The sequence below is a fragment of the Equus asinus genome, chromosome 20 (assembly GCF_041296235.1).
Source record: "Equus asinus isolate D_3611 breed Donkey chromosome 20, EquAss-T2T_v2, whole genome shotgun sequence".
NCBI classification, from domain to species: Eukaryota; Metazoa; Chordata; class Mammalia; order Perissodactyla; family Equidae; genus Equus; species Equus asinus.
In genome coordinates, this window is record NC_091809.1 from 106,673,681 (window position 1) to 106,696,657 (window position 22,977).

The 22,977-nt window shown below is 35.3% G+C and overlaps 1 protein-coding gene across 3 annotated transcripts in view; it reads left to right on the forward strand.

Annotated features, from left to right (window-relative positions):
• Nucleotides 1-22,977, forward strand: part of LUZP2 (leucine zipper protein 2) — a 459,231-nt gene that overhangs the window by 420,773 nt on the left and 15,481 nt on the right. For all 3 annotated transcript variants that reach the window (XM_014848672.3, XM_014848664.3, XM_070491364.1), the window contains exon 10: nt 13,504-13,587. In XM_014848672.3, coding sequence (XP_014704158.1) covers nt 13,504-13,587 — 84 coding nt within the window. The remainder of the gene's footprint in view (nt 1-13,503; nt 13,588-22,977) is intronic.

Here is a 22,977-nt window from a genome sequence, read left to right on the forward strand (position 1 = left end):
TAATTAACATTTAATTAAGTTGTGCACATAATTATAAAACAAACGCACATAAGCCCATCAACCAACATAAAACGTGATTGGAGCATTGTCAATATTACTGACATTAGCTGTGGGTCCATACACAATTCCTATCTTAAATTGCCTGTTAATTATTCCCAAGCTCTCTCTGTGAGGGTGCATGTATTTCACCCCATACACATTTGTTTTAATGGAGTATAGCTAGTTTTGATTGTTTTTGAATATTATAAAAAGAATATTATCCTTCTCTAAATTTCTCTAACTTTTTTCATTCAATGTTTCTTTCTAGGATGTGTCCATGTTGCTTGCAGTTATAGTTCAATGAATTCTCCCTACTAAATTGGTGTAAGAGATAAGGCTACAATTTATTTGTTTCTTCTGCTATCGAGGGACATTTGGGTTAATTCAGTTTTTGCTTTTATAAACAAAGCAGTTATGAACATTCTCTTTCATATCTCTGGGTGCAGACACATGTAAGACAGCCTCGAGTATATAACTAGAAGGAGAGGTGGAGGACCAAAGATCATGTGCTTATCACCATTAGAGGATATTGAATCATTGTTTTCCAAAAACGAATGTTTAAAACTTATTTCCTACAAATATTGAGGATGCGTTATTAGGCATCCACTCCCCATTCTCACCAAACTTGGTATTTTAAGCCCCAGATTTTGCTGATCTAATATAATGGTAGCTCAGTTGGGTCCTAATTTGCATTTCCTTGATTACTAATGAGGTAGAGCCATCTTTTCCTAATTTAATACAAAAGTTTTTTCCCATTATGAGACATGATATCTCTTTGCTTTTTCCTTACTTAAATTTTGTTGATTTCTTATTGACTTATAAGGATCCTTTGTATATTTTGGATACCAGTCTTCGATTTGCAAATAACTTTTCCTAATTTGTGTGTGGTGTGTTTTTTTCTTTTCACTATTTTTTTGGTGTCTTTTGATAAAAAGGACTGAATCTTCATGTAATAAAGTCAATCTATTAACTTATTTTATGAGTAATGCTTATGGCTTTTTTTATTAAAAAAAATTCCCTTCCCTGACGTCATAAAACTGTTCTCCTGTATTTCTTCCAAATATTTTACAGATTATTTTCACTATATTACTGAATCCATGTAGAATTGTGTTAGAATATAGTGTAATTTAGACATGCAAATGAAAATGTGTTAATGTGGATCACTGATTTTTCTCAATGTCTACTAAATAGTGCATGTTTCTCTAGTAACTTGAAATCCAGTGTTCTGCTAGATAATATCCAGTTTCTCCGTTTTTCCTTCAGTAAGTTTTGAAAAGTTATGTTTTTCTAGAAATTTGACAATTTTCTATGTAGTTTAAAATAGATTGACTTTAAAGTGTTTGTAGTGTTGTCTCTGTATCTTTTAAAATTCTACCATACGTATAGTTACACTAACTTTCTTATTCTGAATAGTTTATTTGTACCTATCAATATTCCTTGAAAGTTATCATGAATATTTTTAAAGAATCATCTTTTTTTTCTTTTTATCCTTTCTATTCTGGCTGTGTTTTCTACTTCCACAATTGTTCCTTTTCTCTTTATTATCAGTATTTTTCTCCTTCATTTGGGTTACTTGTAAACTTAAGTTTTTAGCCTTTTCTCTTTTTTCATGTAAGTATTTTCCAATTATACATTTTCCTACAAAGAGTTACTTTAGTTACATTCCAAACAAAAATATAGCTTTTTTATTAGAAATCCAATTTAAGAATTTCTTATATGCATATGATTTCCTCTTAGGTGTCTGAGTTATTTATAAATATATTTTTAAGTTTAGAAATGTATTGTGGGTTTTGTTAGGTTACATGGCAGAAGGGAATTAAGTTTGCAGATCGAGGTAAAAGTTGCCCATCAGCTGACTTTAAAGTGGGGAGATTTCTTTGGATTATCTGGATGGGCCCAAATTAAATACAATCTTAAAAGCAGGTCAGAAGAGCAGAAAGAGGGGGTTGTGACTATGGAAGGCACAGAGAGATACAATGTTGCTGAGTTTGAAGACTATGGAACCATGGCTGAAGGATGTGAGTGGGCTCCAGCAGCTGAAAAAGGCAAGGGGTTGTATTCCTCTCAAGAGCCTCCAGACAGGAGCACAGTCCTGCCAAAACCTTGATTTTAATCCACTGGGACCATGACAGACATGTGACCAATAGAACTTTAAGATAGCAAGTTTGTGGTGTTGTATGTCACTAAGTGTGTTGTAATTTGTTCAGCATCAATAGGAGACTAATACGCTAGTATTGCACCAAATTTAGTAACATTATGACTTTGGACAAATGATTTAACCGCTGACTTTCAATGTTCTTTTCTGAAAAAAATGGGTATTCTAATACATCTTTTTCTTCATATTTTACCATTTTTTTTGACCTGAAGATATATCATAAAATTGGCATAAACTCTAATACCTCCTCTCCTGGAAATGTTATTAAATCTTGTCACATCTTTCTTCACTCCCTTACAGTCACAGGGACGCTGTCACACTTGCTTCCCTCTTGGGGAAGTATTTGTGAAGGAAGGAGTGATTGAGCTGGGCCCGCTGGCACTGGTAGGATTCCTGATTACAGTCAGGGAAGAGTGCAAATTGAGATAGAAGGAGCAAATTGAGCAAAAGCACAGAGAGAGGATAGTGTGCGACTCATTCAGAAAACAATGAATTCCCTGAGGTTTGCTGCAATAGGGTCCTAGCTAACAGAATCATTTTTGATAATCTGGGTAGCGCTTATTTATACTATTTATCAAAGACAATTTCTGCTCACATTAGACCAAAGGGAGGTTTGAAAAAAATCCAAGATTTGTTTTTGTTAAGAATCCAGTCAGCTATTTAGTTTGATTTGGAATGATTTGTTAGCTCTTATCTAGAAGTAACTCTATTTTACAGAATCCCACAAGAAGGTTTGTTTTCACTCTCAGCGATCATCTTACTTTGGCAAACAATCTGAGACTGAAGATTTGGAGAGAAACAGAATACCAGGAACCTTTGGGCTTTTAAGTTAAAGCTGTTATTCAGGACATAGAGTAAGAGTGGGAAATACAGAGGTAACCAAGGACAAATAAATGGTGCTTGTGTTTTCTGCTGGAGCATAACAGAAGGACTTTAGTAGAATTAGGGACACAGAACTAGAAGGGCATTAACTCAGCTTGAAAACTGAATATTAACTAATGATATTTCTTTTTGATTGTGGTGTATTATCTTACACTGAGGATAGAGACAGAGGTAGAGAAAGGAGAAGCATTGTCCTTTGAATATTTTTTTTAACACTCTGGGCCGTCTTCCCCCAAAATTGTTTTTAGTTATCACCACAGACCATTTTTTCCAGTCACTCTGTTTGTCACACTTTATATACGTGAATTAAAATTAAAGAAGGATTGATTCTGGGAAGATTATGGGAGGACAACAGCCATACGCCTCCTTATGACTTCATCTGTCAACAACCTATAAATATGTAAAACCATCAAAGACTCTTAGTAGACCAAATCAGTGAAGATGTAGAACAATCAAATAATATATCTGGCAAATTTAATTTAATAAACCCACATATGGGCATTTGTATTCTGCAAATACAGCATAATTTTTACATCCATTTTTTTTTCAATTTTCTTAAAGCAATTACTTACCTGGCCACAAAGCAAGCCTTAATGTAGTTAAAACATATTTTAGCAAACTAGACTCTACAGGCAGAATATTCTCTGTTTCTTTGGTCCTCTTTATTTTTCTCTGCTCCTCTTTCTTTTTACCAGTAGCACATAATACAGAAACTAGGCCCTTGGAGGAAATCATTACATAATTTAAGGATGAAGAGAGAGACTATAGTAAATGGTGATGAATACTGTCAACCATTATCACATCTAGTAAAGAGGTATTAAGATAGAAATTGGAAGAACAAAGTAATTGGAATCTGACAACTTGGATTAAATCGTTAGCTTTCTCATCCAAAAGCTATTTGATTTTGGTGACTCAGTGGACCTCTCAGAGTCTGTTTCTTTGCACAAAAGATTGGGCTAATAATAGCTGTCTCACAGAGTTCAAGTGAGCTATCATCTGAAGAATTTTGTGATATTTCTTTTCTTTTAAATAATATCGAACATCTCCCTTTTGACAGGCTTGATTCTAGTTGTGGAGAGTTGTAGAGATAAAAAAGGCATGGTCCTTGCCTTTAAAAAGATTGCGATTTTCGCCAGGACTCTTGGGAACTAAATTAAGTCAACTAGACAAGAAAACAGGTTCAGTCACTTCATTCGTCTTCATTATAATGGAGATACGGTGCATGGTTTGTTCTCTGGAGAGTCCATGGTGTGTGTGTGCTTTGGCAGAATTCATCTCTACCAAAATTGGTCTTTGATGCCCATTTCCCATTGTTCCACATCTTCACTGCCCTCCTGCTGGTCTCTAGTTGACAGTAATACAGGCTCTGTGCACCTCATTTGTGTCCTGTCTCTAAGGAATCACTGTGCCTCAGTGTTGTCAGTTTCCTTAAGAACATTATTTCCTCTTTTTTTCCAATATTTTTCATTGCTTCAGGTGGGAGATTAAATGTGATCATTGTTATTCAATCTGGGTTAGAAATGAAATCCATCTCATTCTGTTTTAAGACAATTAAATCCAATGTTGCATTTAAAGTGCTTACCGATCTGCTGAAATATATTAAGTAATTTATATTTATTTATATATAGTATATAAATATATATAACACTTTGCCTGAATAGGATCATGGAACATATTCAAGTGCTAGGAAGATGAGTCTCTAGCATATTTCTAAATTACTGGAAGGAGTAGCCATGCTTTTTTCTTGTGGTTACTGAAACAAATTACCCAAAACATGATGGCTTAAAATAACAGACATTTATTATCTGACGGATCCTGAGGCTCAAAGTCTGAAATCTGGCAGGACCACACCCTCTCCGGGGGCTTTGGGGAAAAATCTGTTTCTCTTCTAGCTTGTGTTGTCTGTGTGGAGATTCCTGGGCTTGTGGCCACGTCACACGCATCCTGTATCCGTCTTCACTTGTCTTCTCTTCTGTGCGTCTGTGTGAAACCTCCCTCTGCCTCAATCATATAGGGATATTCATGATGGCATTTAGGGCCCCCCAATATAATCCAGGGTGCGATAGAGTGAATTGTGTCCACCTGAAATTCATATGTTGAGGCCTCAACCCCAAATGTGACTGTATTTGGAGAAGGGGCCTTTAAGGAAGTAATTAAGGTTAACTAAAGTCCTCACAGTGGGACCCTAACCTGATGGGATTACTGGCCTTATAAGAAGAGACACCAGATAACTCGCTCGCTCTCTGCCGTGTGAGAGCACACTGAGAAGTGACATCTCCAGGTCAGGAGGAGAAGCTTCACTGAAAAACGAACCCTGCTGGACCTTGATCCAGGAATTTTCAGCCTCAGCAACTGTAAGAAGATAACTTTTCTGTTGTTTAAGATACCCAGTGAAAGGTGTTTTATTATGGCAGCTCGAGCTGACAGAGTAATTTCCTCTACTCAAGCTCCTTAATTTCATCACATCCGTTGCCATATATGAAAATATTCACTCTTTTGTCATAGGACATTCCGTGTATTTGGGGGAGGCCACCATTGTACATTGTATAGCCTACTGTAGTATTTAATCTGATTTTCTTTTTTGTTTTCACAGAAAAGCTATTTTCAATCCGTAATTCAAAACGTTACAAACATCAAAGTTTATGATTATAAAATAAATCGCGGGGCGGCCCCGTGGCTGAGTGGTTAAAGTTCCCTGCACTCCAGTTTGGTGGCGCAGGTTTCGCATGTTCAGATCCTGGGTGCAGACTTACTCTACTCATCAACCATGCTGTGGAGGCATCCCATATACAAAGTGGAGGAGGATTGGCACAGATGTTAGCTCAGGGCTGATTTTCCTCAAATAAAAAAACATGAGGATTAGCAATGATGTTAGCTCAGGGTGAATCTTCCTCACAGAAAAAAAAAGAAAGAAAAGAAAAGATATATCATTCCAATGGTATGCCACCATTTGCATTGCTTCTTGTACTCATTCACCTTTTCGTTTTTCAAATGTTTATTTTTTTTATTGAGGTATAACTGACATATAACATTATATTAGTTTCAGGTGTACAACATAATGATTCGATGTTTGTGTATATTGTAAAATGATCACCACAATGTTTAGTTAACATCCATCACCATACACAGATACAAATTTTTTTTTTCTTGTAATGAGGGCTTTTAAGATCTACTCTCTTAGCAACTTTCAAAGATGCAATACCATATTAGTAACTATAGTCACCATGCTGCACATTACATCTCCAAGACTTTATTTTATAACTACAAGTTTGTACCTTTTGACCCCCTTCACTGATTTTGACCCCCACCCCCTGCTACTGGCAACCGCCAGTCTGTTCTCTGTGTCTATGAGCTCAGTTTTTTGTTTTTGTTTTTTGGTATTCTCTATATAAGTAATATCACACAGCATTTGTCTTCCTCTGTCAGATTTAATTCACCTAGCATAATACACTCAAGGCCCGTCCAGATTGTCACAAATGGTAAAATTTCGTTCTTTTTTATGGCTGAATAATATTCCATTTTATATATGTACCATATTTTCTTTATCCATTCATCAATCGTTGGACACTTGTTTCCGTATCTTTGCTATGCTGCAATGAACGTGTGGGTGCATATATCTTTTCAAGTTAGTTTCCATTTTCTTCAGATGGATTCCCAGAAGTGGAATGCTGGATCATGTGGTAATTCTATTTTTAAGTTTTTGAGGACCCTCCAAACTGTTTTCCATTGTGGCTGCACCAGTTTACATTCCTACCAACAGTGCAGAAGGGTCTCCTTTTCTCCACATTTTCACCAACACTTGTTCTTTTTTGTCTTTTTGATAATAGTCATTCTAACAGGTGTGAGATGATATCTCATTATGGTTTTGATTTGCATTTCCCTGATGAATAATGATGTTGAACATCTTTTCATGTACCGATTGGTCATCTGTATGTCTTCTTTAGGAAAATTTCTGTTCAGATCTTCTGCTCATTTTTTAAATCAAATTGTTTGTTTTATTTGCTATTGAGTTGTATGAGTTCTTTATATATTTTGGATATTAGCTCCTTATCAGATACATGATTTATAAATATTTTCTCCCATTCAGTATGTTACCTTGTCATTTTGTTGATGGTTTCCTTTGATGCACAGAAGCTTTTTAATTTGATGTAGTCCCACTTATTTATTTTTGCTTTTGTTGTTTTTTCTTTTGGTGTCAGACAAAAAATTATTACCAAGACTGACATCAAGGAGCTTACCTGCTATGTTTTCTTCTAGGAGTCTTATATTCTCAGGTCTTACATTCAAGTCTTTAATCCATTTTGAGTTAATTTTTGTGTATGGTGTAAGATAGTGGTCCAATTTCATTCTTTTGCATGTGGATGTCTAGTTTTCCCAACACTTATTGAAGAGACTGTCCTTTCCCAATTGTATATTCTTGGCACCTTTGTTGTAAATTAATTGACCATATATATGTGGGTTCATTTCCGTGCTCTCTATTTTTTCCATTGATCTATGTGTCTGTTTTTGTACTAATGCCGTACTGTTTTGATTATTACAGTTTTGTAATATAGTTTCAAATCATGGGAGCTTCACTGAAATCATGCCTCACTTCAAATCATCATGCCTTCTCAAGATTGCTTTGGGTGTTCACAGTCTTCTGTGGTTCTACACAAGTTTTAGGATTATTTGTTCTGTTTTTGTGAAAATGCCATTAGAATTTTGATAGAATGTGCATTTAATGTGTAGATTGCTTTGAGTAGTATGGACATTTTAACAATATTAATTCCTCCAATCCATAAGCATGGAATATCTTTTCATTTATTTGTGTCTTCTGCAATTTCTTACATTAATGTCTTATAGTTTTCAGTATACAGGATTTTCACCTCCTTCGTTTAAATTTATCCCTAGGAATTTTATTCGTTTTGATGCAATTGTAAGTAGGAATTTTTAAAAATTTCTCTTTCTGATTATTCATTGTTAGTGTTTAGAAATGCAACAGATTTTTGTATATTGTTTTTGCATCCTGAAACTTTACTGAATTTGTTCATTAGTTCTAACAGTTTTTTTTGTGGAGTCTTTAGGGTTTTTTTCTACATAATACCATGTCATCTGCAAATAGTGACAGTTTTACTTCTCCCTTCCCATTTTGGAAACTTTTTTTTTCCTTGCCTAATTTCCCTATCTAAGACTTACAATACTATGTTGAATAAAAGTGGCAAGAGTGAACATCCTTGTCTTGTTCTTGATTTTAAAGGAAAAGCTTGCAGCTCTTCGCCATTGGGTTTGATGTTAGCTGCAGGCTTGTCATATATGGCCTTTATTATGTTGAGGTATGTTCCCTCTATACCCACTTTGTGGAGAGTTTTTATCATAAATTAGATGTTGAATTCTGTCAAATGCTTTTTCTGAATCTATTGAGATGAGCATATGATTTTTATCCTTCACTCTTTTAATGTGGTATATCACATTTACTGATTTGCAGATGTTGAACCATCCTTGCATCCCTTGAATAAATTCTACTTGATCATGGCAGATGAAACTTTTCATGTCTTGTTTAATTCAGTTTGCTAATATTTTGTTGAGAATTTTTGTATCTATGTTGATCAAGGATATTGACCTGTAATTTGTTTTTTGTGTGATGTCCTTGTCTGGTTTTGATATCAGGGTAATGCTGGCCTCTTAAACTGAGTTTGGAAATGTTCCCTCCTCTTCTACATTTTTGGAAGAGTTGCAGAAGGATTGGTATTAATTCTTCCTTAAATGTTTGGTAGAATTCACCGGTGAAGCCATCTGGTCCTAGACAGTGGTATATCCAAATAGTGGAATATTAATCAGCAGTAAAAGGAAATGAACTATCAAGCCCTGAAAAGACATGAAGGGACTTGAAAAGCATTGTACTAAGTGAAAGAAGTCAGTCTGAAGTGGCTATATACTGCAAGATTCAGACTACAGAACATTCTGGAAAAGGAAAACTGTGGATAAAATTAGATGATCAGTGGTTGCCAGGGGTGAGGAGGGTAGGGATGAGTATGCAGAGCTTGGAGGATTTTTAAGGCAGTGAAACTACTCTGCATGATAATATAATGATGGAAGTATGTTATTATACATTTGTCCAAACCCTTAAATTGTACAGCAGCAAGAATGAACCCTAATTTAAACTGTGGACATTGGGGCATTAGGATGTGTTGATGTAGGCTCATCCTTAATAACATTTGTACCATTCTGGTGAGTGAATGTTGGTAATGGGGGAACCTATGCATGTGTGGGAGCTGGGGCCACGTGGAAAATCTCTATACCTCCCTCTCAAATTTTTTGTGAACCTAAAACTTGTCCAAAGAAATAAAATTAAAAAAATAAATTAAAAAATTGCAAGAACAAAAAAACATACTGCAATTTAGGTGTTCTTGATCTGATTTAGCAGAACAGCAGGAAGCAGAGGCCCTCCAAAGTTATATAAATTGTCTAAGGCCCAAATTTATTTGTGTGCTAATCCAGAATAAAATTCCACATTTCTTTAACTCCAAATTACATTACCTTTCACCAAAGTCAGTCCCCATCCTGTGTTAATTCATCAGACTCAATAAGGCTTCTTTCCAGAAGGAGCCATCTCACTGACAGCAAAGGCCTGTATAACGATCACATGTATTATGTTTCAATGCAAGCAGTTCTTCAATTAAATACCAAATTTTTCATTTAAAGTAGCAATTTTTCATGCTTTATTGCTGACACTGGTGAAGTGATGGATAATTTCCTCCAGTTATTAAAAGCAATTAATATGTATATAATTTTTTTCCTGAAGCAAAATTGAGATAACTTCAGTATTGATACAGAAAAGTTGGCAAAACAGGCATCCCATTAGTTTAATGCATGATCACAGGGGGAGCCTTTGCCAAACTTGTGGAGGAGGAAAGTCCCTCTGTCATTCTTTCCCTCCTGCTCTTTGTGAACTTCATAGTTAAGGAAGCCTCTTTTATCCTCTGGCCAAAGTTGCAATGGCCCACAAAAATAAGTAGATAGATACATAGATAGATGATAGATAGATAGACAGACAAACAGACAAATAGATAAAACCTTTTATTCTGGATATATTCCTTGCCTCAGCCTCACCACCAAAATCTGGGAGCATTTTCATAAGTGCACAATCTTTGCATGAGAAAATATAATTAAGCAAACATAAGAATTTGTCAATATGCTACATATTTATATTTTTAGTAGGAAGATATTGAATACCTACCCTAAACGTAGCCTCCATCATTGGTGAGCCTGATATTGTTCTTTTGAGCTTCCTTAGCTGGGTTAGGTTATCTTCCTGTTGGTTTCCGTGGTGAACTTCTATCTCAGCCCTTATGTTGGGCTGTCAGTTTTATTTTAGTGGTTTGACTCCCTGTATCATCCAGGTCTCTGGGATTACATGCAGCCAACACTGACCCTTACCAAATTAAATGAAGGGCTTTATTGGTAGAACATCGGGAGCTTATAGTATCTGGGAGAAGACAGAAATAACCAGCGTAGGAATGGGTAGAAACAAAGGCCGCTTCAGAAGACTGGAGTATGAAGCATAAGAAAGGTCTTAATTGTAAAAACAAGACACCCTGCTGGAATTAATATACCTAACTATTTGTGGTATATTCTTAATCTAGTCAATGTTAATTTCCAAGAATGGAGATTCCAGTGACCTAACTTGGATCATGTGCCAATATATTAGATGGGTCTGGGAATTTGATGCATAAGACAATACTTGGGATATGCCATACCATGAGAGAGAGGTAACCCTTGTAATGAAATCAGGACCCAGTAGGAAGGTAACAGAAATGATGAATTGTTCTGAGTACACGGGGGCTGTTTGAAATCAAGAACTATTATAATCTTTCATCTCAATTCTAAACACTCTACTGTTACTGAGTGGTTGCACAATAAATGTTTGTTGACTTATATTGCTGGAAGTAATTCAAATTGCTACATTTTGGAAAGATTTCTCTAATCGTAATTGATGCTGCTACACATTAAATGAAATTTACCAGAATATGTTGGGACTTTATATTCAGTGATTTGATTGTGCAACAGAAACAAAAGACACTAAAATTTCTGCTTGCCTATTAAGGTGATTTACTCTATTCTTTATGTTTTGCAGTTGTGGTTCTTGCTGTGAATACTAGGGGAAACTCTCTTTCACCATTGTTGTTTATTTGTTCCCTCTGTTCTTTTTAACCTATTTCCTCAGACTATCTGTAATTTGTAGGTTATGGGAAGATAAGTGGTGAATGTCCAGTAGATTTTAGCTAGATTAAATGGCTTTTTTGATTCATGTTAATATATTTTTTAACACTGCTATACAATAGTGCCTGTCTATTTAAAAGTCCAAGTGCTTTAAGCTTTCTGTTAACAATACAAAAATCAACCTCCTTGCTGCAGACCTCCCTTTTCTCCAGATTGCTCCATTTCTGTAGAATTTTTCAATGTTGTAGGTTCTAATCTTTGCTCTCAACATACGGTCACTGCCCCATGTCTTTTCCATTGCCCGAATTCATGCTTCATTGCAGCTTCTGTCACCATCTATTTGGTCATGTTTATTGTTCCTTTCTTGGTTTCTCCACCCGAATTCTCTTCTGTTCCATTTTTTGCCTGTACACTGCTGCTACGTCACGCTGACAGGGCTCTAGCCATGTCGTATGCCTACGTTAAAATATCCTACGGACTCCCATTTGGCTACTAAATTAAGTGCAAACTTTGTCGCTCAATTTTGGGATCTCTTCCCTACTTTGCAGCATTTTCCTCATGATTTCTCTACTGGTACCCGCTAAGCCAGCAGGCCAACAACTGACTCTTCTTCCTACACGTCTTTGCTTATATTGTTTCCTTCACCTGGAATGCCCTCCCTCAGTCTTGCCTTCATCATTCAGAGGCCCATTTTAAAATTACTCTTTCCATCATGACTTTTCTTAGTATCTCAAATGGATTTGACTTCAGTTCTTTCAAAATATGTACAACTCTGCTTGTGTCCCCTTTTATTAATTTATTTTATATCGAGCTATTTATGTGAATAGCAATCAGATTGTGTAAACCCTATAAAGACAAAAACAGTAACTTTCTCATCGTTATATCTACCAACAATCTGTAATACAGACCACTGTCTTACTCAAAGTCATTTTATTTTCCTGTTTAATTTTCTTCCTTATTTCTGGGGAAGACACAGAGGGGAAATCAGAAGATAGGGGTCTTAAACAAGACAGGATGGGAGAAAAAGAAGCAAGAGAGGAGAAGACACTTCGTGCCTCTTGGATCTCACACAACTAAGTTAAACTTTAAGTATAAAGAAAGAGGAATTTTGTTCATTTTGTTTGTGTATTGTTATACATCATGTGCATTTGGGTGACAATATAGGAACTATTTTAGTCAACTAAGGTGCTTTATTTCTATTGTTTTCCTAATATGCTACTAGCTTGAAAATATTTTTTTACAATTAATATTCTACTAGTTTTATTAAGTATCTTTGCTTTTTATTTTTGTGGAAGTATTATTTTTGTTATAATGTTCTCCTGCTAAGGAAGGTAACTGCCTGTGGAAAACCAGGTCAGTGTTGTAGAAGGCAGCAGAGAGAAAACCTGCGTGGGTCTTTGCTCTCAAACCAGACCATGTCTTAGTCTTTCTCTTCCGATGTCCCTAGTGGTCAGAATCCTCTTTTCTTCCTCCCCCGTGATCCACTGAGATCAAAGTTTCAGATCGAAGCAAGTTGGTGTTCACTGAGTTTAGTTTTTATCCATCCCGCAACAGCACCCTCACAGACTGATGGGCGTGACAGCATATGCAAATCAGCTCTGCCCACGAGGCACACATTTGAGTGGATATGCTGAGCCCAGCCTATAGAGATGTCGACATTATCAGTTACGGCATACCCTTCCCTGGCAGAACCTGGAAAACTGCCGCCTCCTTTTTTAATTTAGTATTCCTAAAGAGATGAATTTCAGAATGATTTAGGGTTTCCAGAGGTATAAAGCAGCACTTGATTAGGTAGTGAAGCACTGGAATGAATAGAGTCCTATATGTAAGTGACAGTGAGATATTACAGGCCACTTTCTTACTGAAAACATGAGCTGTGCACTTACTATTTCCCAGATATATGGGGGGTTAAAATAAAGAAAAAAAAAAGAATCCCTGCTTTTTGAGGAACCAAGATCTGTAAAATAAAAGCTTATTATGCAAGAAATAAATATTTGCAGTGGAAAAATATCCCATTGGACATCACTAATACAAAATCAAATAGATATTATTTTAATTTCAAAGTTAAGAATTTTTCAGGTACAATTTTCAAGGTCTCTGATACATGCAAACTTTCATTTGATTCTTTTTGAGCGTGATGTTACCATTGTATCATATTTTACAATAGTCATATGGATCTATGCATTGAAACTATTTCTCTCTTTCTTTTTCATTTTCTCTCTCTCCAGCCTCAAGAGAGCACACCTGGAAGCACTGAAGTAGAAATGATAAAGGAAGAAAATTTGAGAAGCCCTGAGTGTGATCCTCAAAATGTAAGATTACCTGAAAATGGTTTTAACAGCATTCAGCATAAAAACATGGACATAGCATTTTAACAACCCCAGTTCATGCCGCCATGAAACTTTCTATTTATGTATAACATCTACTATCTAAACATTGTACTTTTAAATTCAAAAAAGCAGATGTTCTTTGGATGTGAATCAGGCAGGTGTTCCATTAGGAAATGGAACCAGACTCTTCGGAGTACTATGAATTGGAGTTGTCAGAGAAGACGAGGCGCCCACACACTCAGCAATGCGCTCATCCCACAACCACACAACAGAAAGCTTTTAAAATATTAAAAACAAAACAAACAAATAAAACCCCAAAGGATGTGATCTGATAGTATTCTCTCCATAAAGCAAATAAACCCAGCATCGTAAAGACATTACATTGGAGGAAGCGAGATTCTTATTTCACTTGATAATAGGAAATTTGGAACTGTGCCCTGTGGTGTTTTTACTCATAATAAGTGTAATGACATTTTAAATCTGGAACTTTGGCACAATTACAGATCTATCATATCTGGATTTGAGATGCAGAAAATGACAACAACTGTGTTGAGTAGATTCAAAGTTAGGTTTCAATCTAGTTGACAAAATGAAAAGTGTCTGCTGAAACTATTTATGATTAAAAAGAAATCAGGTGACAGCAAAGAAAATAAGACAGAAGAGAAACATAAGTTAACCAAGTCAAAGTCTTTTCCTCTTTTGGCTGCCAAAGTAAATTTAGAAACATGAATTTCTCAACAATTTTGCCTTCAAATCTTTGTATATTTAAATATGCACGAAAACCATACAATTGGAACATAATAAGGTTAATGAGAAGTAGAAATAAAATACTCTGCAATTTACTTCCAAGGGAGCAAGCAGTCAAGAAGGCTTTGCACAGAAAGGAATGTTTTGCTGCAGTTTGAAGAACGTAGAGGTCCCACCGCTGTCTGCCCCTTTTTCTCTGGTCATATTATTCTGTGTTTTCTGGTCTCTGCACATTTGCTTACATTGTCAGAGACCTATCTGTCCTTACTTCTGAACAGAAGAGATGCATGCTCTTAGTAACTAGAATGAACAAAAATGCACATTGGACTAAGGGTTTGTGAAAGATGTGATAGTTTTTGTAAACAACTTTTTTGAGATATAATTTGCATACCATAAAAATCACATTTTAGTGTATATTTCAATTATTCTTTAAATTTACTGAGTTGCACAATCATTACCACAGTCTAGTTTTAGAACTTTTCCATCTCCCTGATGAGATCCCACATGCTTTTTCACAGTTAATCTCTATCCCCAACCTCAACCCAGACAGCCACTAACCTAGTCTATATCAGTGTAGATTTGCCTTTTCTGTAAATTTTATATAAACTGGTCTTACAATATGTGGTATTTTGCATCTCACCTTTTTCATATAGCAAAGTGATTTTAACATTTATCCATGTTGTAGCATATATCAATAGTTTGTTCCTTTTTATAGCTGAATAGGATCTATTCTATGGTTATACCATATTTTCTTTATCCATTCATCAGTTGATAACTTTTAGATCGTTCCCACTTTTTGACCATTATGAATAATGATGCTAAGAACATTAACATAAACATCTATGTGTGAACATATGTTTTAATTCTCTTGAGTAGATACCTAGAAGTGGAATGGGATATGGCAAAAATTTTTCCATTACTTTTTAAGAAACAAACTGCTTTCCAAAGTAGCTGTACCGTCTTACATCCTAATCAGCAATGTTATGAGAGTTGCAGTTTCTCCATATCTTTGCCACCACTTGTTATTGTCTGAATTTTTGCTTAAAAAGCAAATTCCAGTGAGCGTGAAGTCAAATTTCATTGCAGGGTTAATTTTAAATTCCCTAATAGTTAATAATATTGAACATATTTTTATATACTCATTAGCAAATTCATATACTTTCTTTGGTTAAACGTCTGTTCAAATATTTTCCCCATGTTTCAGTTGGGTTGTCTTCTTAGTATTGAGTAGTAAGATTCCTTATATATTATGGATATAAATCCTTTACAAGATATATGATTTGAAAATATTTCTCTCAGTACGTTTCTTGTCTTTTCATTTTGTTAATGGCGTATTTTAAAAAATACCACTTTATTTGTATAAATAGACTTTAAAAAGTAGACTTTTTTTTAGTACAGTTTTAAATTTACAGAATAATTGAGCAATAGTACATGGAGTTCCACATAGCAACTAGCTGTCTTTCTGTAACTGATTTCTAGTTTAGTTCCGTTATAGTCTGATGGCATGCTTTACATTTCTTTTGATGTCTTTTACGGCCCAGACTGCAGCCTATCTTGGTGAAGAGTCCATGTGAGCTTGAGAAGAATGTGCCTTTTTTTCTTGTTTGATGAAGTATTCTATAAATGTCAATTCGATCCAGTTGCTTTATGGTGTTGTTCAGCTCAACTACATTCTTACAAATTTTCTGCCTGCCAGATCCATCAATTATTGATAGAGAGTGTTGAAGTCTCCATGAATAATGGTGGATTGGTCTATTTCTCCTTGCAGTTCTTTCAGTTTTGTCTCATGTATTTTGACGCTCTGTGGTTAGGTGCATACATGTTAAGGATTGCTATGTATTTTTGAGAATTGCCCCCTTTATTATTATATAAATGCTGCTCTTTATCCCTGATACTTCCCTTGCCCTGAGGTTGGCTTTGCCTGAAGTTAATATGGCTACCCCACCTTTCTTTTAATTAATGTTAGCATGGTATATCTTTCTCTATCCTTTCATTTTTAACCAATCTGTGTCTTTATATTTAAAGTGGGTTTTTTATAGACAACATATAGTTAGGGTTTTTTAATCCTTTATGACCATCTCTGTCTTTTATTGGTATATTTGGACCCTTCACATTTAAAGTGAATATTGATATAGTTGGCTTACTGTCTGCCGTATTTGCAACTGTTTTGGATTCGTTGCACTTGTTCTTTTTTTTTTTATCATCTCTTTTAATATCATCTTTGTTTTTAATTGAAAATTTTATGATTCCAATATCTCTCCTCTCTTAGCATATCAATTACACTTCTGTAAAAATGTTTAGAGGTTGCCTTAGAATAAGCAATATACATTAAAACAACCTAAGTCCACTTTCAAATAATGCTACAGTCATGCATCTGTTAACAACAGGGTTACCCTCAGAGTAACACGTCTTTAGGCGATATTGTTGTTGTGCAAACATCGTAGGGTATGCTTACACAAACCTAGATTGTATAGCCTACTACACACCTAGGCTCTATGGTGCTAATCTGATGGGAGCACCGTCATTTATGCAGTCAACCATTGACCAAGAAACATTGTTATTTGGAGCATGACAGCATAGCATTTGATGAGTTATGAAAGTATCTTATGTCAGAGTATTCCCAATTTCTCCCTCCTATTGCTTATAATATTGCTGTCATTCATTTCACTTAACCATAAGCTATAATTACCAAATACATTGTTGCTATAGTTATTTTGAACAAACTGTTATCTGTTCCATCAATTAAGAATAGGATAAATAAAAACATTACTTTACCTTCGTTCATTCTTTCTCCAACACTCTTCCTCTCCTTTGGTAAATCAGAGTTTCTTACCTCTATCATTTCCATCTGTCTGAAGAACTTCTTTTAACATTTCTTGAAAGACAAGTCTACTGGTGACAAATTGTTTCAGGTTTTGTTCTTCTGAGGTCATTTTTTTCTTCTCTTTTGAAGGATAATTTCACTGCATAAAATTTCTGGGTTTTATTTTTTTTTCAACACTAAATATTTCACTCCACTCTTTTCTTGCTTAAATTCTTTCTGAATGTAAGTCTGAAGTAATTCTTGTCCTTCTTTCTGTACAGTTAAGTTTTCTCCCTCTCGATTCTTTCAAGATAGATCTCTTTCTGCAGTTTGAATATGACATGCCTAAATGTAATTTTGGGGGTATTTTCTGCTTGTTCTCTAATCTTCTTGCATGTCTGGTTGGATTTTTGTCATTACCTTTGGAAAATTCTTATCATTATTATTTCAGATATTTCTTCTGTTACTTTCTTATCCTTCCAGTATGCCCATTAACTGTAAGTCACAGCTTTTGTAATTGTCCCACAATTCTGGTGTATTCTGTTCATTTATTCACTCTTTTATCTTTGCACTTCAGTTTGGGAAGTTTTTATCAACATGTCTTAAAGTTTTCCGATTTTTTTCAGTGGGCAACTGACAGAACACTGGTGAGCTCATCAAAGGTAGTCTTCATTTCCATTACAGTGTTTTTTGATTTTTAGCATTTCTATTTGATCCTAAGATTTTCTAACTTATGCTTATATCACTCATTTGTTCATGCATGCTGTTTACTTTTCCCCTTAGAGCCATTAGTATACTCATCATAGTTTTGTTTTGTTTTTTAATTCCCAGTGTGATACTTCCCCAAACTCTTCCATTTCTGAGACTAGTATTATTGCTTTTTTTCGTCTCCTCAGTTGTGTATTTTTCTTGCTTTTACAATGCTTCTAATTTTTTCCCAGCTTTATTGATATACAATTGACATATAACACTATGTAATTTAGAGCATACAACATGATGATTTTATATATGTATATATTGTGAAATTATTACCACAGTAAGCTTAGTTAGCACATCCATCGTCTAAAATCATTAAATTTTCTTGTGTGTGCGGTAAGAATACTTAAACTCTACTCTCTTAGCAACTTTCAAATAAACAATACAATATTGTTAACTATAGTTGCCATGCTTTACACTAGATCCCCAGAACTTATTCATCTTAATTGGAAGTTTGTACCTTTGACCACCTTCACCCATTTCCCACATTCCCTCCCACACCTGGCAACCACCAATCTGCTGTTTCTATGAGTTTCATTTTTTTTAGGTTCCACAAATAAGTGGATAATATGTTGTTTGTGTCTCTCTGTCTGACCTATTTCACTTAGCATAATGCCCTCAAGTTCCATCCATGTTGTTGCAAAAGGCAAGATTTCTTTCTTTTTTTATGTGTGGATAATATTCATATATATACTCCTATATATATGACATTTGCTTTGTCTATTTATCTGTTGATGGACACTTGGGTTGCTTCCATGCCTTGGATCTCATAAACAATGCTGCAATGAACACGGGAGTACAGATGTCTCTTTCAGATAGTAAATTCATTTCCTTTGTATATAGACCCAGATGTGAAATCACTCAATCATATAGTACTTCTCCTTGCAATTTTATGAGGAACTTTCATAATGTTTTCCATAGTGGCTACACCAATTTACATTCCCACCAACATGTACAAGGGTTCTCTTTTCTCCACATTCTCACCAGCACTTGTTATCTCTTGTGTCTTTGATGATAGCCATTCTAATAGGCATGAAGTGATACCTCTGTGTGGCTTTAATTTGCATTTCACTGATGATTAGTGATATTGAGCACCTTTTCATGTACCTGTTGGCAATCTGAATACATTCTTTGGAAAAATGTCTATTTGCGTCCTTTGCCTATTTTTGAATTGAATTATTTATTTTTTACTATTGAATTGTATGAATTCCTTATATATTTTGGATATTAACTGCTTATTAGATATGTAGTTTGAACATATTTTCTCCCATTCCATAGGTTGCCTTTTCATTTTTTGTTTCTTTTGCTGTGCAGAAGCTTTTCAGTTTGATGTAATTTTGTTAATTTTTGTTTTTGTTGCCTGTACTCTTCATGTCATATCCATGAAATCATTGCCAAGAAATGTCAAGGAGTTATTTCCCTGTTTTCTTCTGGGAGTTTTATGGCTTCAGGTCTTACGTTTAAGTTTTTAATTCATTTCAAGTTAATTTTTGCGAGTGATGTAAGAGAGGAGTCCAGTGGCATAGTTTAGTATAGTTTGAAGTCAGGAAGTGAGATGCCTTCAGCTTTGTTCTTGTTTCTCAAGATGACTTTTGGCTATTTGGGGTCTTTTGTGGTTCCATACAAATTTTAGAATTGTTTTTACTTTTTCTGATAAAAATGCCATTGGAATCTTTATTGGAATTGCATTGAATCTGTAGATGGCTTTGCATTGAATCTATGGTATGGAAATTTTAATATTTATTCTTCCATTACAAGAAAATGAGATATCTTTCCTTTTATTTGTGTCTTCCTCAATTTATTTTATTCGTGTCAGATCTGTCACCTCCTGAGTTAAATTTGTTCCTAAGTATTTTATTGTTTTTGATGCTATTATAAATGAGATTGTTTTCTTTAGCTCTTTTTCAGATAATTCCTTGTATTGTTACTGATTTTCTTGCATTGATTTTGTATCCTGTAACTTTGTTGAATTTGTTTTAAAAATTGTTCTAACAATTTTTTGGTGGTGTCTTTAGGATTTCTATATATAAGAGCATATCGTCTACAAACAGAAATAATTTCTCTTCTTCCTCCTGATTTGAATGTTTTTATTTCTTTTTCTTGCCTGATTGCTCTGGCTAAGACTTCCAGTAATGTGTTTAATAGGAATGGTGACAGTGGGCACTCTTGTTTTGTTCTCAATCTTAGAAGAATAGCTTTTAAATTTTCACGATTGAGTATAATGTTATCTGTAGGCTTGTTGTATATCATCTTATTTTGTTGAGGAATGTTCTTTTTAAATACAACTTGGGTTGCAGATGAGCAGAGCTGCTGACTGGAATCTAAGTTTGGGCTCTACTACATGTGGGAATATGATCTGCCAAAATCTGAGGGCTGTTTACTGTAACCAGCTGGTACATCTGGTACATCTCCATGTCTACCTGATCCCCAGAGATCAGCAGTGATCCCTCTTAGGTGAGAGCTGAGTGGGCCTCCCAGGAGTCATCCTGCAATTCTAGAGGAACTGATATCCACCTTGGGCTGTTTTCTCCACTGGAGAAACTGTAGTCCCAGGGCGGGCCTCTTGGTATGGCACTGTGCTGACTTGGGGGAGGGGCAATGTGGTCAGAGTGTGGCTGCTCTTCTTACCCTTCTAATGTTGTCCTTCTCAGTCTCTGCGGTCCAGGGAGGGGCTTCACACTCACCTCCAGGTTTGCAATGGTGTCTTGTTGCTGTGATGCTGAAAGCTATGCCACCAGTATTTCAAATACCAGTAGGGTCACCTGGGTGGACAGGTTTTAGTGGAGCTTCCAGACTAAGACAGACTAGGAAGAAGAACCTGACTACCCACTTGCAAAAAAATTGGCCATGAAAACCCTGTGGATGACATTGGAGCATTGTCTGACAGAACTCCAGAAGGTGAGAAAATGGTACAAAAATACTGGGCAGGGGTCTGCTGTGCTGTGCACAGGGGCGCTAGGAGTCAGAATCCACCGGATGGCACTAAGGACAAAAACAAAATGGGAACTGAGATAGATTGAACTTTAGTGTGAGATTTTATGTTATCTGGCATGGAATTAGGCTGTGGTTACTGTTTGTTGTATCTATACACGTCAGAGACTTTAATTTCTGCTAATGTCCTTGATTTTGTCACCCTGTTGTCTTTGAGTTTCCCTAGAATCTTCTTAAATAAAGTCTGAACTTTGCAATTCTTTTAACTGTAATCACTGTTCTTAAACAGGAGTCCTTTTCATGTGGAGTTAAAGTGTTGGGGCAGGGGATGTGTTTCCTAAGCCTTTTATTAGATTTTAGCCTTTTAGTTAGCTGTGACCGTCACAGTGACAGTGCTTCTCAGGTTTTTTTCTTCCTTTGGTTGAGTTATGAAGCTTGATGGGGCTAGCATTGGGTAATTTTCTTTCTCCCGCATCAGATAAGGCTTTGGTGAATTATTTTTTCCCTGCTGGGTAGGTCTAAGTTATAGAGAATACTCTGACCTTCTTCAAATGGTTGCCCTTTTCCTAAGCATGTGTGAAAATGGTTATTTTCCCTTCCCTCTGAGTAAACACAAGGGTGTTCCCCTGTTCTCTGATCTTCACCATTAAAACCTGGAGGTAAAATCCACAAAAATGTGATCTCTTCCTACCTAGATTAGACTAGACCTCTAGGAGTTTTTATATCTTATCTTAGTCCACACTCAGCCTCCAGCAATTTGTTGAAGGTATTATATATATATACCCAATAGCTCCATTGCATTTACTTCACATAAGTTTGTCTGCATTCTCTGTATTTCCCCGCTCTCCAATTTTTGGGGTGGTGGTTTTTCTGGTGACCGCAATTCTCTGATAGATTGAAGAAAAGTGGCAACTTCCAAGCTGTTTACATGTCAGAGCAGGAACCATATGTCTTGAATGGTATTATTTTTTTTTTTAAGTTTTTAATTTCAATAAAGTCCAGTTTATCATTTTTCTTTTATTGATAAATCTTTACTTTAGCCAAGAGTATAAAGATTTTCCTTTAAAATGTTTATAGTTTTATTCCTTAAATTTAAATCTATGATCCATTTTGAGTTACTTTTCTCTCACATTGTGAAATAAGCTTCAATTTTCATTATTTGCATGTTGATATTCAGTCACCCCTGTCTATACAACAATGTGCTGTAATGAATATTCTTTCCATTTTCTAACTGCTTTGGCACCTTTATCAAAAAATAACTGTCTACAAATATGAATTTATTTCTCAACTTTCAATGGCTTCGTTGATCTATATGTCTCTCTTTAGGCCTGTACCACACTGTCTTGATTACTGTAATTTTATAGTAAGTTTTGAAATCAGGAAGTTTAAGCGCCCTTAGTTTGTTGTTCCTTTTCAAGATTGCTTTGGCTATTCGGAATCCCTTCCATGTCCTTGTTAATGTTAGGGTCTTCTTGTCAATTACAATACAAAAGCCTGTTGGAATTTCGACAAAGATTGCATTGAATCTGTGGATCAGTTTGGGGAGAATTGTCATCTTGATAATACTGATTCTTCCGATCTATAAACATGGGTTGTCTCTCCAGTTATGTACATCTTTTAAAATTTCCTTCAGCAGTGTTTCATAGATGTTCAGTATACAAGTCTTACCTTCTTTTGTTTTCTTTTTCCTAAGTATTTTATTCTTTTTGCTCTTATGGTGACTCGCGTTATTTTCTTAAGTTCATTTCCAGATTGTTAATTACTAACATATAGAAATGCAATTATTTTTGTATATTTATCTTATATCAGCTTAAAGAGTTTTAAATGATTATGACCTCTGAGTCAAACTGAGATGAGATTTGCAAAACAACTACACGAAGTTGCAATGTTGATTTTACGAAATTATGACGTTACATCCAGAATAAGGGAGATAAATCCCTTATATAATTTTGTTTCTAAGTCCAGACTGATAAAGTATGTTCCATTCTAGAAATGATGCTTCTAAGTTCAGCAATGACAAATGGAGAGTGTCCACTAAAGCTTGAGGTGGACGGCTGAAGAGGAAATTCAGAATGTAATGTTGATTGGTTTCATTTCTGTTTTAACCAGTTACCCAATGGGTAACCATGAGTATG